General features: G+C 42.0%; 2 protein-coding genes across 2 annotated transcripts; both read right to left on the bottom strand.

The window, feature by feature from the left end:
* Window positions 1-612: 612 nt before the first annotated feature.
* LOC131433999 (uncharacterized protein K02A2.6-like) lies at window positions 613-1,812 on the bottom strand. The gene has a single exon (XM_058600618.1). The coding sequence runs from the start codon at window positions 1,810-1,812 to the stop codon at window positions 613-615; it is 1,200 nt and encodes a 399-aa protein (XP_058456601.1).
* A 1,510-nt stretch (window positions 1,813-3,322) lies between these two features.
* LOC131433998 (uncharacterized) lies at window positions 3,323-4,893 on the bottom strand. Its single transcript, XM_058600617.1, has 2 exons — window positions 3,551-4,893; window positions 3,323-3,432 (listed from the first exon to the last, which is right to left on the bottom strand). The coding sequence occupies exons 1-2, from the start codon at window positions 4,891-4,893 to the stop codon at window positions 3,399-3,401; spliced, it is 1,377 nt and encodes a 458-aa protein (XP_058456600.1). The 3' UTR covers window positions 3,323-3,398.
* Window positions 4,894-11,605: the final 6,712 nt, after the last annotated feature.

Here is an 11,605-nt window from a genome sequence, read left to right as displayed (position 1 = left end):
ACGTGTAAGGGCAGTAATGATTCGCAACCCGCACATAGGATCAGAAAGATTTTTCTGGTCCGAAGAGGTAATGAATTCTTCATACAAGGGCCGCTATAGATAATCAACACAATCAAAATTATTCTTGTTACATTTTATTCATACGACCCACTATCTTTTCATATACGAAAAAAAAATTTATAGCTGATAGAACGTTCCTCTTGCGATTTTTTGTATGCGATGAACATCTTGTGCTGAATACTGAATTCTATAAAAAACATTGAAAAATTAAATTTATATAATTGCAAATATTATCAAGTATGCAATATTACACTCAGGCACAAAAATTTTTTGGTGCCTGAATTTTGGTGCCTAGCTTGACGGTTTCAAAATTTGACACACAGGTGGCGCAACAATCGCTTAATTCCAGGCACTAAAATTATTTTGGTGCCTGGGATTTTAGTGCCTGACTTGACGCCGGTGTGGATGTTGATGATTCGCGCCACGGTCTGACTTTTTTTGTTTGAGGTACATGTCGCTTGGATATTTTTCCACGATTATCAATGAGGACGAGGCTGCCGTTATGTTCCTTTAATACTGTGTGTCTTGTCGGAGAGAAACGCGGATCTCCTTTCAAACGATTCTGCTTGACAACGACAACTTCATCTCTCGGTTTAATTCTACAGTGTCGGGCACCCCGTCGCGCGTCTTCGCGTTTTTTTTTTCAGCCAATTTGGCCTCGCGATCTCTCTTCTCCAAGAGGGCTTCATCGAAATCTGATTCGCGGTGTTGAAGCAAGGGTAATCCTCTTTTGATTTTCCGTCCGTACATCACCTCTTCTGGTGGAACTTTTGTAATACTGTGTGCAGCCGCATTATGGGCGTTCACCGCTTTTCTTAGTTCTTCAACGTAGTTTGTTTTCTTTGCGATAGCCACTGCCATAGCTTTGTTGATTAGCTTCATGTAGCTTTCAGCCAAACCATTTTGCTGGGGAAATAGAGGTGTCGAGTAAACTATTGTGATATCCCGTTGTTTGCAATAATCCGCAAAATCTTGCCCATTGAATGGTGGACCATTATCCGTTTTAATGACTTTTGGAAACCCTTCTCTTTCAAATATGTCATTGAGTATATTTTTGGTGCATTCAAAACTAGTTGTTTTAACCGGTTTAGCTATGACGTATCTTGATTTATAGTCGACCACAACCAGGATAAGTATACCGCCAAACTTTATATAGGGGCCGTTGAAGTCTAATGCCACAGTATCCCAAGCTGTCTTTGGGATGAATATTCGTTCCATAGGTGTTGTCCTCTCCGGTTTGCCGTTGACACAACAAATTTTGCATGATTCCACCCAATTAGTTATGTCTTTTGGCATTCCTGGCCACCACACACGTTGTCGCATGATACTCTTCATTTTTGCTGTTGATGGGTGACCTTCGTGTGCTACCTCCAAAGCTCGCGTTTGGAGAGCGTTTGGGATTACCGCACATCCGGTTTTGGTGAGTATACCATTTCGAGCCGACAGATTCTTCTCAACGGTACGATACCTTTGCAAATCATGTGCCCAAACTCCAGTTTTCAACGCGTTCAGCACTTTTTGCAGCATCTCATCTTGGTCTGTAGCACCTTTAATGTCTGCTTCCGTTAGAATATTTATCAAGTTTGCTTCGAGAGTTGCTAGTTCCCATGGGCTGTTTTCTTCGTCGAACGCTGTGTCATCCCCATTGTAAAGCCTAGATGATGGATCGGCAATATTGTCCGTACCACGGATATACTCGATGTCGTATCGATAAGGGCTTAATCTAAGTGCCCAACCATCGGCACGAGTCATTGCACGCTTCGAGTCTTCCCTCGTTCTGTTGAGTATAAAGGCAACACCTTGCGCGTCAGTACGGAGCGTGAAATGTCTGCCAAGTAGAAAGTAAGAGAAGTGCTCCACTGCCCAGACTGCCCCCAATGCTTCTCGCTGGTTTTGAGCATAACGCTTTTCTGTATGTGTCAGCGACTTAGAGGCGAAACTAATGATACGTGGCGCTTGATTCGTCTGTTCTTGCACGAGAACAGCGCCCAATGCAACGGGGGAGGCGTCCGTGTAGAGAACAGTTTTGTCGTCCTCTGAGAAAAATCCTAGCGATATCGTGCAATCAGTAATATTCTGCTTAATTACGTTGAATGCGTGCCTTTGTTCGTTACCCCATGACCATGTTTTAGAGGTTGTAATGCTCCATAATGGACTAGATATATCAGCCAAATTTTTTAAATATGGACTGAGGAATGATGCCAATCCCAGGAAACTCCGAAGCTCTGACAGTGTTGTCGGCTCTCTGAAATTTTGTACAGATCGTATCTTCTCCTTATCGATGTGAAAACCATCAAGTTCGTGACCTATAAATTGTATCTTGGTCTTGTCGAACTCGCACTTGGCCGTATTCAAGGTCAGGTTATTTGCTCTCAAAATTTGTAGTACATTTGCAACTTCTGTGTGTAGCCCATCCAAAGTGTCCGAGAAGATGAGAAAATCATCGATGTATATGATTATGTTCTTACTTGCATCTTTTAGGATTCTCGTCATTTCGCGCTGGAATATTTCTGGGGCACAATTTACACCAAACATGAGTCTGGTAAATCTATACATGCCGTTTTCCGTCAAAAAGGTAGTCAAGTCTCGGGATTCATCGGACAATTCTAAGTGGTAAAACGCATTTTTCAAATCAAGCTTTGTAAAATATTTTGCCCCATGAAGTTTGACTTTCATCTCTTCAAGTAATGGCAACCTGAAATATTCGCGGTTGATCGCTTTGTTAGGTGCACGCATATTTACCACGAGGCGGAAATCGTTCTTCCCCTTCGCCACCGCGGACATGCCGCTGATCCAACCAGGAGCGGATGTAACCTTTTCTATGATTCCTTGAGTCTCCATTTCATGTAGCCTCAGTTGTGTTGCTGCTCTGTAGGCTGCTGGTATATTATAGTATGCGGTTTTAGTAGGTGGTACTGATTTATCGATGCTGAATTTGACTTTTACTTTTGGTATTTTTGGAAATATAAAATTATTATGCAATGACGTACATTGATTGACTGCGCCCCCGACATGTAATAGTCCCATGTCGCTTGATGTAGAACGCCCCAGCAATGACCGCGTACCTTTCGGAATTACAAAGAAAACAGCTGGTATACCTGGCCTAGCCGATGCTGCAGCAACGATAACGACTTTGACAGAACACTCGATGAACATCGGCTCTTGAGTCCCATATGCATGCAACTTATTAGTAGGTGCTTCCAATATTTCTAAATTTGCTTTCCCTGTCTGGGATTCTCGTTTCAGCTGAGTCCAATCGGTTCCTCCTATAACATTTACGTCTGCGCCTGAATCAATTAGGAATCGGATAGGTGAAGATGATCCAATGGAACAAGGGATTACAACATCTTCGAGTGAAAGGGCGTTGAGCATCTGAATTGAGTGGAAATATAACAAGAAATATAACACAGTGTCAGTGATTTTGTGTAGTCAGTACTGTTTATTAAGATTTTTTCTATTAATATAAAAATTACTGTTCATTGATCGATACCTGTTTGTTCTCCGGGATATGGTCGTCTGAGGGATCAGATTCATCATGTTGTTAGTTGGTCTGCTATGAATGACATTGACTTGTTTTTGTCGGCAGACCGCTGCAAAGTGACCACGTTTACCGCACACGTTGCAGTTACGGTTGAGTGCCGGGCATATACCATTTCGATGATTAACGAGGAAGCATCTGGTGCATCTTGACCGCCGATCGGATGGTCGTTGGCTAGAGTCATTGTAACGTTGCTGGCTTTTTGGGGGTCCACCATTCCTGTTGTTTGTATTCAGACGCTTACGGTTTACTTGGTCGTAGGGCTGCCGACTGCGGTCGCTTCGATTTTCCAGCACGCTGTGTTCATCTCGTTGTTTAATTTCCGATTCGAAAGCTTCATTGCGTGTCGCCGATTGAACGATAAAATTCGTATCGTAGCCGTATGTTCTTGATTGTTTTACCAATTCTCGGTTCCTGAGACCAGTCAGGAGCTGAGCCCGGACGAATCTGTCCTCATCTTCAATGCTGTAGTTGCAGGATCTAACCTTGCACATTAATCTTGCGTGAAAAGCAACTGCTGATTCGCCATTGGCTTGCGTCATTTTTGAAAACGCTTCGTGCTCGGCGGCAGTATCCGTCATAGAGCGTAAGTACTGCTGAATGTTAGTCACAAACGTGCTGTAACAGCCGGGGTTTGATAAACCTTGGCGCAATTTGGCGGCTTTTACGATTCCTTGCTTTTCGTCTCCCATTGAAAGGAACAGTAATTGAGTTCTTTTGACGGGGTCGGTTACATTGCTAAGTGATGCCGCTATTTCAAAATTTTCAACGTAGCGGTTCCACTCCTCCCACATCTTGTTTGCGGCTATCCCGCTCGGGAAAGCTTTCAGGTGATCCCATCGTATATGTGAGGTGGAGTATTCGGCTCTCCCGCATTGGTCCGTTTCATTCGAAAACTTCCAGCTCTTATCAATTTCATCGGAGTGTGTCGGTGGTGCTTGGAAGCGATTCAATGCGTTGTTTATGTTTTCGATCATCTTTTCCATACGATTGATCCGATTAGCGTTTACCTGTTCAAGTACTGTTTGCCGTGGCACCGCTTCTAGAGCAGGTGAAGAAGTATGAGGGGATTCTGACGGTAATGTCGGTGAACCTACTGTTTCATCAATAGGACTGCTTTGCTTTGTGGAGTCGTCACAGCTATCTTGACTAACGTCTTCATCGTTAGATTTATCGTCAAAATCACTATGCGACAATTCTTGATTCACCGTTTCTTCTGTAGTTTGTGTAAGTACTTCGTCGTCCTCCGATGATGTACTTTCGATGCGCCGGACATATCTTCCTCGTCTGTACATTTTACCAAAATTTTCCACTTGTCTGTAATGTATAGGAAATGTCTTCGATTACTTCATTGTATATATTCTGAAGCGCAATTGTGGAATTCGCTACACAATTAAAATGTAATTGGCAAAAGAATTAGCATTTTTTTCACTAGAAAAATCTTCAAAAATAGATTCGTTACAACACAGGATGTTTCTCTATGGTAGATTAAACAACTGACTCGCTGATTGCGGTTTTCAAACTAGATATGCGCAGTCATGTTTATATGGTTTGCGTTGTTTTTCTTACGTGCCGGGTACATTGGCATGTATAGCGCGCGGTACTACTGACCCGCTCAGCGCAGTACTTTTGACCCGCTCAGCGCGGTACTTTTGACCCGCTCAGCGCGGTACTTTTGACCCGCTCAGCGCGGTGCTCTTGACCCGCTCAGCGCGGTGCTCTTGACCCGCTCGGCGCGGTGCTCTTGACCCGCTCATTTTAGTCGAAAAAAAACCATCGAAATTTCAATTGAGTAACGCACTTTTATTCTGGAATTTCCGAGCGGTCCCTTTTTTTGTGAGACAGAGTTAAGGTTCGTTTTAAATTTACTTTGCAAGAATTAAGTATTAGAAGAAAAAACTACTGGCAGGATCGCCATTGTGCTTCTTTGTTCAATATCGCACGAAAAAGGGACCCTCTCTTCTGTAAGCTTACACACGTCTTACCTGCTTGATGGTCGTATGCTGAAAGATGGCGTCTCATGAGCGGTGCCGCCTATGAAGCGCGGGATGCCTTTATGTATCTTGAATGTTCATGCACAAGGTTGTTATATCATGTTCAGTTCGGGTCACTGTGGCTTTGAGTGCTTCAGCTTGTACCACACAACTACCTCAAAATCGTCGTCCTTGCGCGAAAAAGCCATGCAAAAGTAAAGAGTTTTCCGCGTTGTTTTCAAAATTTGAGAAAACTTAATATTTGAGTTGTTTGTGGTTATCTCACAATGTTCAAAATATTATCCTAAATTCCTGATCATATTTTTTATGAAATGGTGAAAGAATTGTGTTGCTGCCTTCAATACAAGTCGAGATATTCACGATTAAGTACTGCCCATTCTTCCATATGGCTAATTTTGAAAAGGCACCCCATAGTAAAGTAAGTCGTATTCACGACAAAAATGGTGGCTCTGAAAAGAACTTTTTATGAAAGCGTTCGTGATGAAGAGTGACGAGTTGAGTTAGTTCAGCACGCAAACTCTGAATTCTAAACCCATATTCCAGAACTAAGGTTGTATAGAGTACAGTAAAGTAAATTTCCGCATAATTCTATAGGAGTATTATTATGGTTCTAAAAAGAACCGAATAGAAGAAGTCTGGAATAAAGATCTGGATCCAGAGTTCAAGAACTAAATTTAGAACCAATAACAGACTCAGAATCCAGTTTCAATAACTGCAATTTCGAAACTCAAATTAGTTCCGGAATACAGTTCCAGAATCCAGTTTCAGCACGCACCTGAGCGTTTGAGGTTTTACCCATGCAGAAGGTGCACTCTCCGTCGCTTCTGGTTGATGGTTTAACTCTCGCGATGGCAGTCTGCTCGCCTTGATGGCCAGCAAGCGAATGAGAATTGCTACCTGAGCGTTTGAGGTTTTAACCACGCAGAAGGTGCACTCTCCGTCCCTGCTGGTTTAACTTCCGCGATGGCAGTCTTCTCGCCTTGATGGCCAGCAAGCGAATGAGAGTTACTACCTGAGCGTTTGAGGTTTTAACCACGCAGAAGGTGCTCTCTCTGTCGCTGCTGGTTTAACTCCCGCGATGGCAGTCTTCTCACCTTGATGGCCAGCAAGCGAATGAGAATTGCTACCTGAGCGTTTGAGGTTTTAACCACGCAGAAGGTGCACTTTCCGTCGCTGCTGGTTGAACGTTTAACTCCCACGACGTCTGCTACCATCGAACGCACGAAAAGAAATGTTCGATTTTCGACCACGGTTCCCCTTTTATACGCATTCAGTTGAAGATATGTGCCTGACTACCTCAAAATCGTCGTCCTTGCGCGAAAAACCCAAGCGAAAGTAAAGAGTTTTCCGCTTTATTTTATAATTTTGAGAAAACTTAGTTTTTGAGTTGTTTGTGGTTATCTCACACTGTTCAAAATATTATCCTAAATTCCTGATCATATTTTTGATGAAATGGTGAAAGAATTATGTTGCTACCATTAATACAACTCGAGATATTCACAATTAAGTTCTGCCCATTCTTCCATATGGCTAATTTTGAAAAGACACCCCATAGTAAAATAAGTCGTATTCACGACAAAACGTCTGTTCAGCTCGGAGGATGAGCGCTCACTGGATAAAGATGGTAGACAGACGGTGGATTGGGAGAATCGGGCGAATGTTAGTGTCGAACCTATAGGTGAAGAGTATTTTAGTCTCGAAAAGTGTAAGGAAAACTTTCTATGCCAAATACAACAAATCACACTTGTATATTAATATGTTTAAGGTATTGGTAACTAAGAAGCATATAGGAATTATCCCGACTAGCCAATACATCCCGAACCGGAACCTCAGGCGGTATACCTCGAGTCCTAAGGGATTCCAGTAGCTTCGACCTGGCGTCGCGATACTATACGCACGACCACACGACATGCTCGATGTCCTGATAACCGTCGCCACAGGTGCAGAGACTGCTCTCCGCGGGCCTAATACGCCGGAGATGTGAGTTGAAAGTGTAGTGCTTTGACATGAGCCGCGACATAACACGAATGAAATCGCGACTCACGTTCATCCCCCTGAACCAAGGTTTCGTCGATACCCTAGGGATAATGGAATGTAGCCATCGTCCCAGTTCGTCAACTTTCGAGAGTTTTCTGACGAGAGATACTGAAAAATTCACTGAAGCAGATTGGTCTTTCATACATATCACCTTCTAATGCGCCCACTTTAGCCAATGAGTCTGCCTTTTCATCGTCCGGAGTGGAACAATGCGAAGGGAATCAGACTAACGATATTAAATAAGACCGTTCAGATAAAGTTCTCAAATGTTCCCGTAAATATGGAGGATACTTTCCTGGCTTCATTGCTTGAAGAGCTTCTATTGAGCTTAGACTGTCCGTGACAATTAAGTAATGGTCTTTGGGCAAGGTTTCAATGATCTCGAGGGTGTACTGAATAGCAGCTAATTCTGCGACATAAACTGAAGCCGGATCACTGAGTTTGTAAGAAGCGGTGATGTTTTGATTGAAGATGCCGAAGCCTGTGGACCTGTTGATGTTTGATCCGTCAGTGTAAAACACATTTTCACAGTTGACTGTTCTAAATTTATTGTAAAAGATATTTGGGGCCACTCGAGGGCGTACGTGATCCGGAATTCCACGAATCTCTTCTCTCATGGATATGTCGAAAAACACAGTGGAATCAGAAGTATCCAAGAAATGAGCACGGTTGGAAACAAACGAAGAAGGATTAATATTTTGGCCCATGTAGTCAAAATATAAGGACATAAAACGGGTCTGAGAATTGAGCTCGACAAGCCTTTCGAAGTTTTCGACCACCTTCGGATTCAGGACATCGCATCGGATTAGCAATCGATATGAGAGATCCCAGAATCGATTTTTCAACGGTAAGACACCCGCCAGTACTTCAAGACTCGTCGTATGAGTCGACTGCATGCAACCTAAGGCAATACGCAAACAACGATACTAAATTCTTTCCAGTTTAATGAAATGGGTGTTCGCGGCGGATCGGAAGCAGAAGCATCCATATTCTATGATATCACTGAGCCGCCGATGCCCAACTGAGGCTCTTGGGTGAATGTAGATGGAAGCAATGCAAAGGTCCTTGTCTTTGATTGTTACATGACATGCGACAACTTCAATACTTGGTATCGAGGGGAGGTTAATGCGATAGAAAGAATAGCACTTTGTGATCCCCAAACGTACTCCTCCATAGGGGGTTTCTCGATCTAAACGAATAATATTTAAATTGTGGAAGTTGAGAGATATTTCAGAAGTTAGCCAAGTTTCGCACAATGCAAATACGTCACATTTCAGATTATTTACTAGAAATTTAAAAGAATCTATTTTTGGAATGATACTTCAGCAATTCCACTGTAAAACAGTGATTAGATCCGTGACCTCGGTGGATGATTTAGCCAACGAGAGATACAATCGCTGAGAGAAGAGGCCAATTTGCAGTCAACTGCTTTAAATATGTTTTTACTGTTGGCATGAAAGCAATTAAAAGGGTCAGAAATATTGAAAGTTGTAAAAATCTAGTCCACAACATAAGAGAACTTGATAAGTCCAGCACCTAGTCGGTTCGCTGGTAGATTTTCAGGGATGCTTGGGGATTTTGTAGTCCCGAGAAGTCGTGGGAATTCCATCTCGAAATTGAGTTTTCCGAGACCAGGAGCTTTTTGCTTTGGTAGTTTGTCACGATTCCTGTTAGCTGTAACTTTCCGAAGCCCTTCAGAAGATATCTTCGAACTCTTACTAGGGAGCTTATGAGAGGATTTGTTTATTCTTTTTCTACAGCTATGAGGGACCGCCGAAGATGGACCTTCTAGGGTGGTCAGATTCGCTCTCGTCAGTTGACAAGCAGGCATATGGATTTGTTGTCTGTTTAGGAGGAGTGGAACTTTAAGCATATCTGCAAATGAACGCTTGGAGTGTTCTTTCAGAGAACGCTTCATCCTATCTCCGCGCAGTTTGTATGTGGGACATGTCATTAGGTCATGCGAACCCTCCTTACAGTAGAGACACTTTTCAGTATTTTTACCGCAAGAGCCATCCGCATGAGCATCCCCACAGTTAGCACAACGTGGCTTTTTGCAGCAATGGTTATGCTCAAGCTGTTTGCAATTGGTGCAATTCATTACACGAGGCACAAAAAGACGAATAGGCAGACGAACCCGGTCCAAGAGGATGTAGTTAGGCAAAGCCGATCCAGCGAAGGTCACACGATAAGAGTTTAATTGGGGATAAGACTTTGTTCCATCCCCTGCGATCGATACTGAATGCAATCGCTTGCAGTCCAGTATCTTGACGTTATTAAGTGAGTCCTTAAAACGTACTTAAGAATGTAAGTCAAATCCGAATCGGTGACCACACTGTCGATTTCTACTTCGCGAGCTGGCACGTAGACGCGGTACTCCAGCGAAAAAGGATCCTTTTAAACTAGCTCATTAGCCTGTTTTGAGCTGGTAAACAAGACCCTGAGTTTGTCTGGCCGTATTCTATCAATACTTTTTATGGTATTGCATATGACCCGGTCGGAAGTGCGAGTCCATCAGAATAGTTTCTAATTCGAGTCTTGATGTTTTTGGAAGCAGTTTCCATTTCAACATCTTGATGAGGGGGGGTCAATTTCAAGACGATTACCATGTCACGGAATTGTATCCGTGCAGATAGGGAAAAAGATCGTTTGGGGACAAAATATTATAGTAAATTGAAAGACGAAAGGGTTGAAGAAAATAATACTTAGCTTATAATCCTAAAACAAGAGCAGCCACCAAGGTCTGACCTTCGTGGACCGGTGAATCACCGCTTTGATATTGTACAAAAATCCTCCGTGAGAAAAAAGCACAAACCGACTAACACCGTTTTCACTAGGAACTTAAAACAAGTCTATTTGATTATTGAAACTGTTCACTAATTCAAATAATAACGATGAGAAACTAATTTTCCAATTGTCTGTAATTAAAACGGAAAAATGACAAGCGAATATTTTTTTCCGTCCGTTCTAGAGCACAGACTGCTACGATTCATTGAGACGCGCAGTTTCGATTAAGTTGCCAATCATTTCTTAATTTCAGTTGATGCTTGACTGTGAATGAAACAAGTAGCTCGTCCAGTGAGATGATGACTAGATTGTATATGCGTTCGTTCGTTGGATTGTCGCTTTTGCTAACTCTTCACTCTACGAGGCTGTGTCAGTTTAAAAAAAATGCAATAATAACCGCGTAACCTTTTTCTATCATAATTTTGAATGCTTAGAACTTAGTCATTTGTTGATGAATTTATATAATTTAACTACCAATCGATTCGAAAACATTTAACTTAAACTTATTCGGTAACGTGACTTAGGTATTTCAATTGCATACCAGAAGTGTGCCTAAAAATATATTATATTGTTGAATAAAAAAAAATACCATTGAAAGATTGGATTGAATTGATCTATGTTTTCACGAGCCAATGACAGTCTCAGTGAATGAAGTCAAACTCTCGTCCGATTTGCGCAGTATGAACTATATCACAAAAGGGAATCTATAAATATATGCCCGAATACATTTCTGCTTTAGTTTGCCGATGGCTTATCTTGATTCTCCGGTAACTAGCAGGCCAACTTAGAATTATCGACGATAGATTTTTCGAACCTAATTTGAAGCGCTTGTATCTCAGTGATTTATTGATAAATTTTCCTCATTTAACTTGATTCGAAAAAGTTTAAAAATGTTTGAATTTGTCATCGGGTAGTTTGCATCTGAAATCTCCATTTACATACGAACAACACGGTGGTGCGCAAATAAATTCATCAAACCAAACTATAATCATGTAACCTAATTGAATAGTTAGAAATTGATTTAGTCGTATAAAGCATAATATTTTGGTCTAATCTTGCTTCCAAGAATCTTATAGAAGGGATCCAGACTAAGTGTAGCAAAAATAAAGAAATACAAATCGTTATGCAGTATCAATTTGAACAAGCTGTTGTCCCATCAGGAGTAAACGCTTCAAAAGATTCGGAACTT

The sequence above is a fragment of the Malaya genurostris genome, chromosome 3 (genome assembly GCF_030247185.1).
Source record: "Malaya genurostris strain Urasoe2022 chromosome 3, Malgen_1.1, whole genome shotgun sequence".
In the NCBI taxonomy this organism is placed as follows: Eukaryota; Metazoa; Arthropoda; class Insecta; order Diptera; family Culicidae; genus Malaya; species Malaya genurostris.
The sequence above is the reverse complement of the archived record's forward strand: the minus strand, read 5'-3'. Positions and strand labels throughout refer to the sequence as shown.

Bases quoted from the DNA above. Each gene is read 5' to 3' on its own strand.
- LOC131433999 (XM_058600618.1), bottom strand. From the start codon at position 1,812: ATGACTCGTGCCGATGGTTGGGCACTTAGATTAAGCCCTTATCGATAC.
- LOC131433998 (XM_058600617.1), bottom strand. From the start codon at position 4,893: ATGTACAGACGAGGAAGATATGTCCGGCGCATCGAAAGTACATCATCG. The intron at 3,433-3,550 runs GTATCGATCAAT...CACTCAATTCAG, and splicing joins ATATCCCGGAGAACAAACAG to ATGCTCAACGCCCTTTCACT.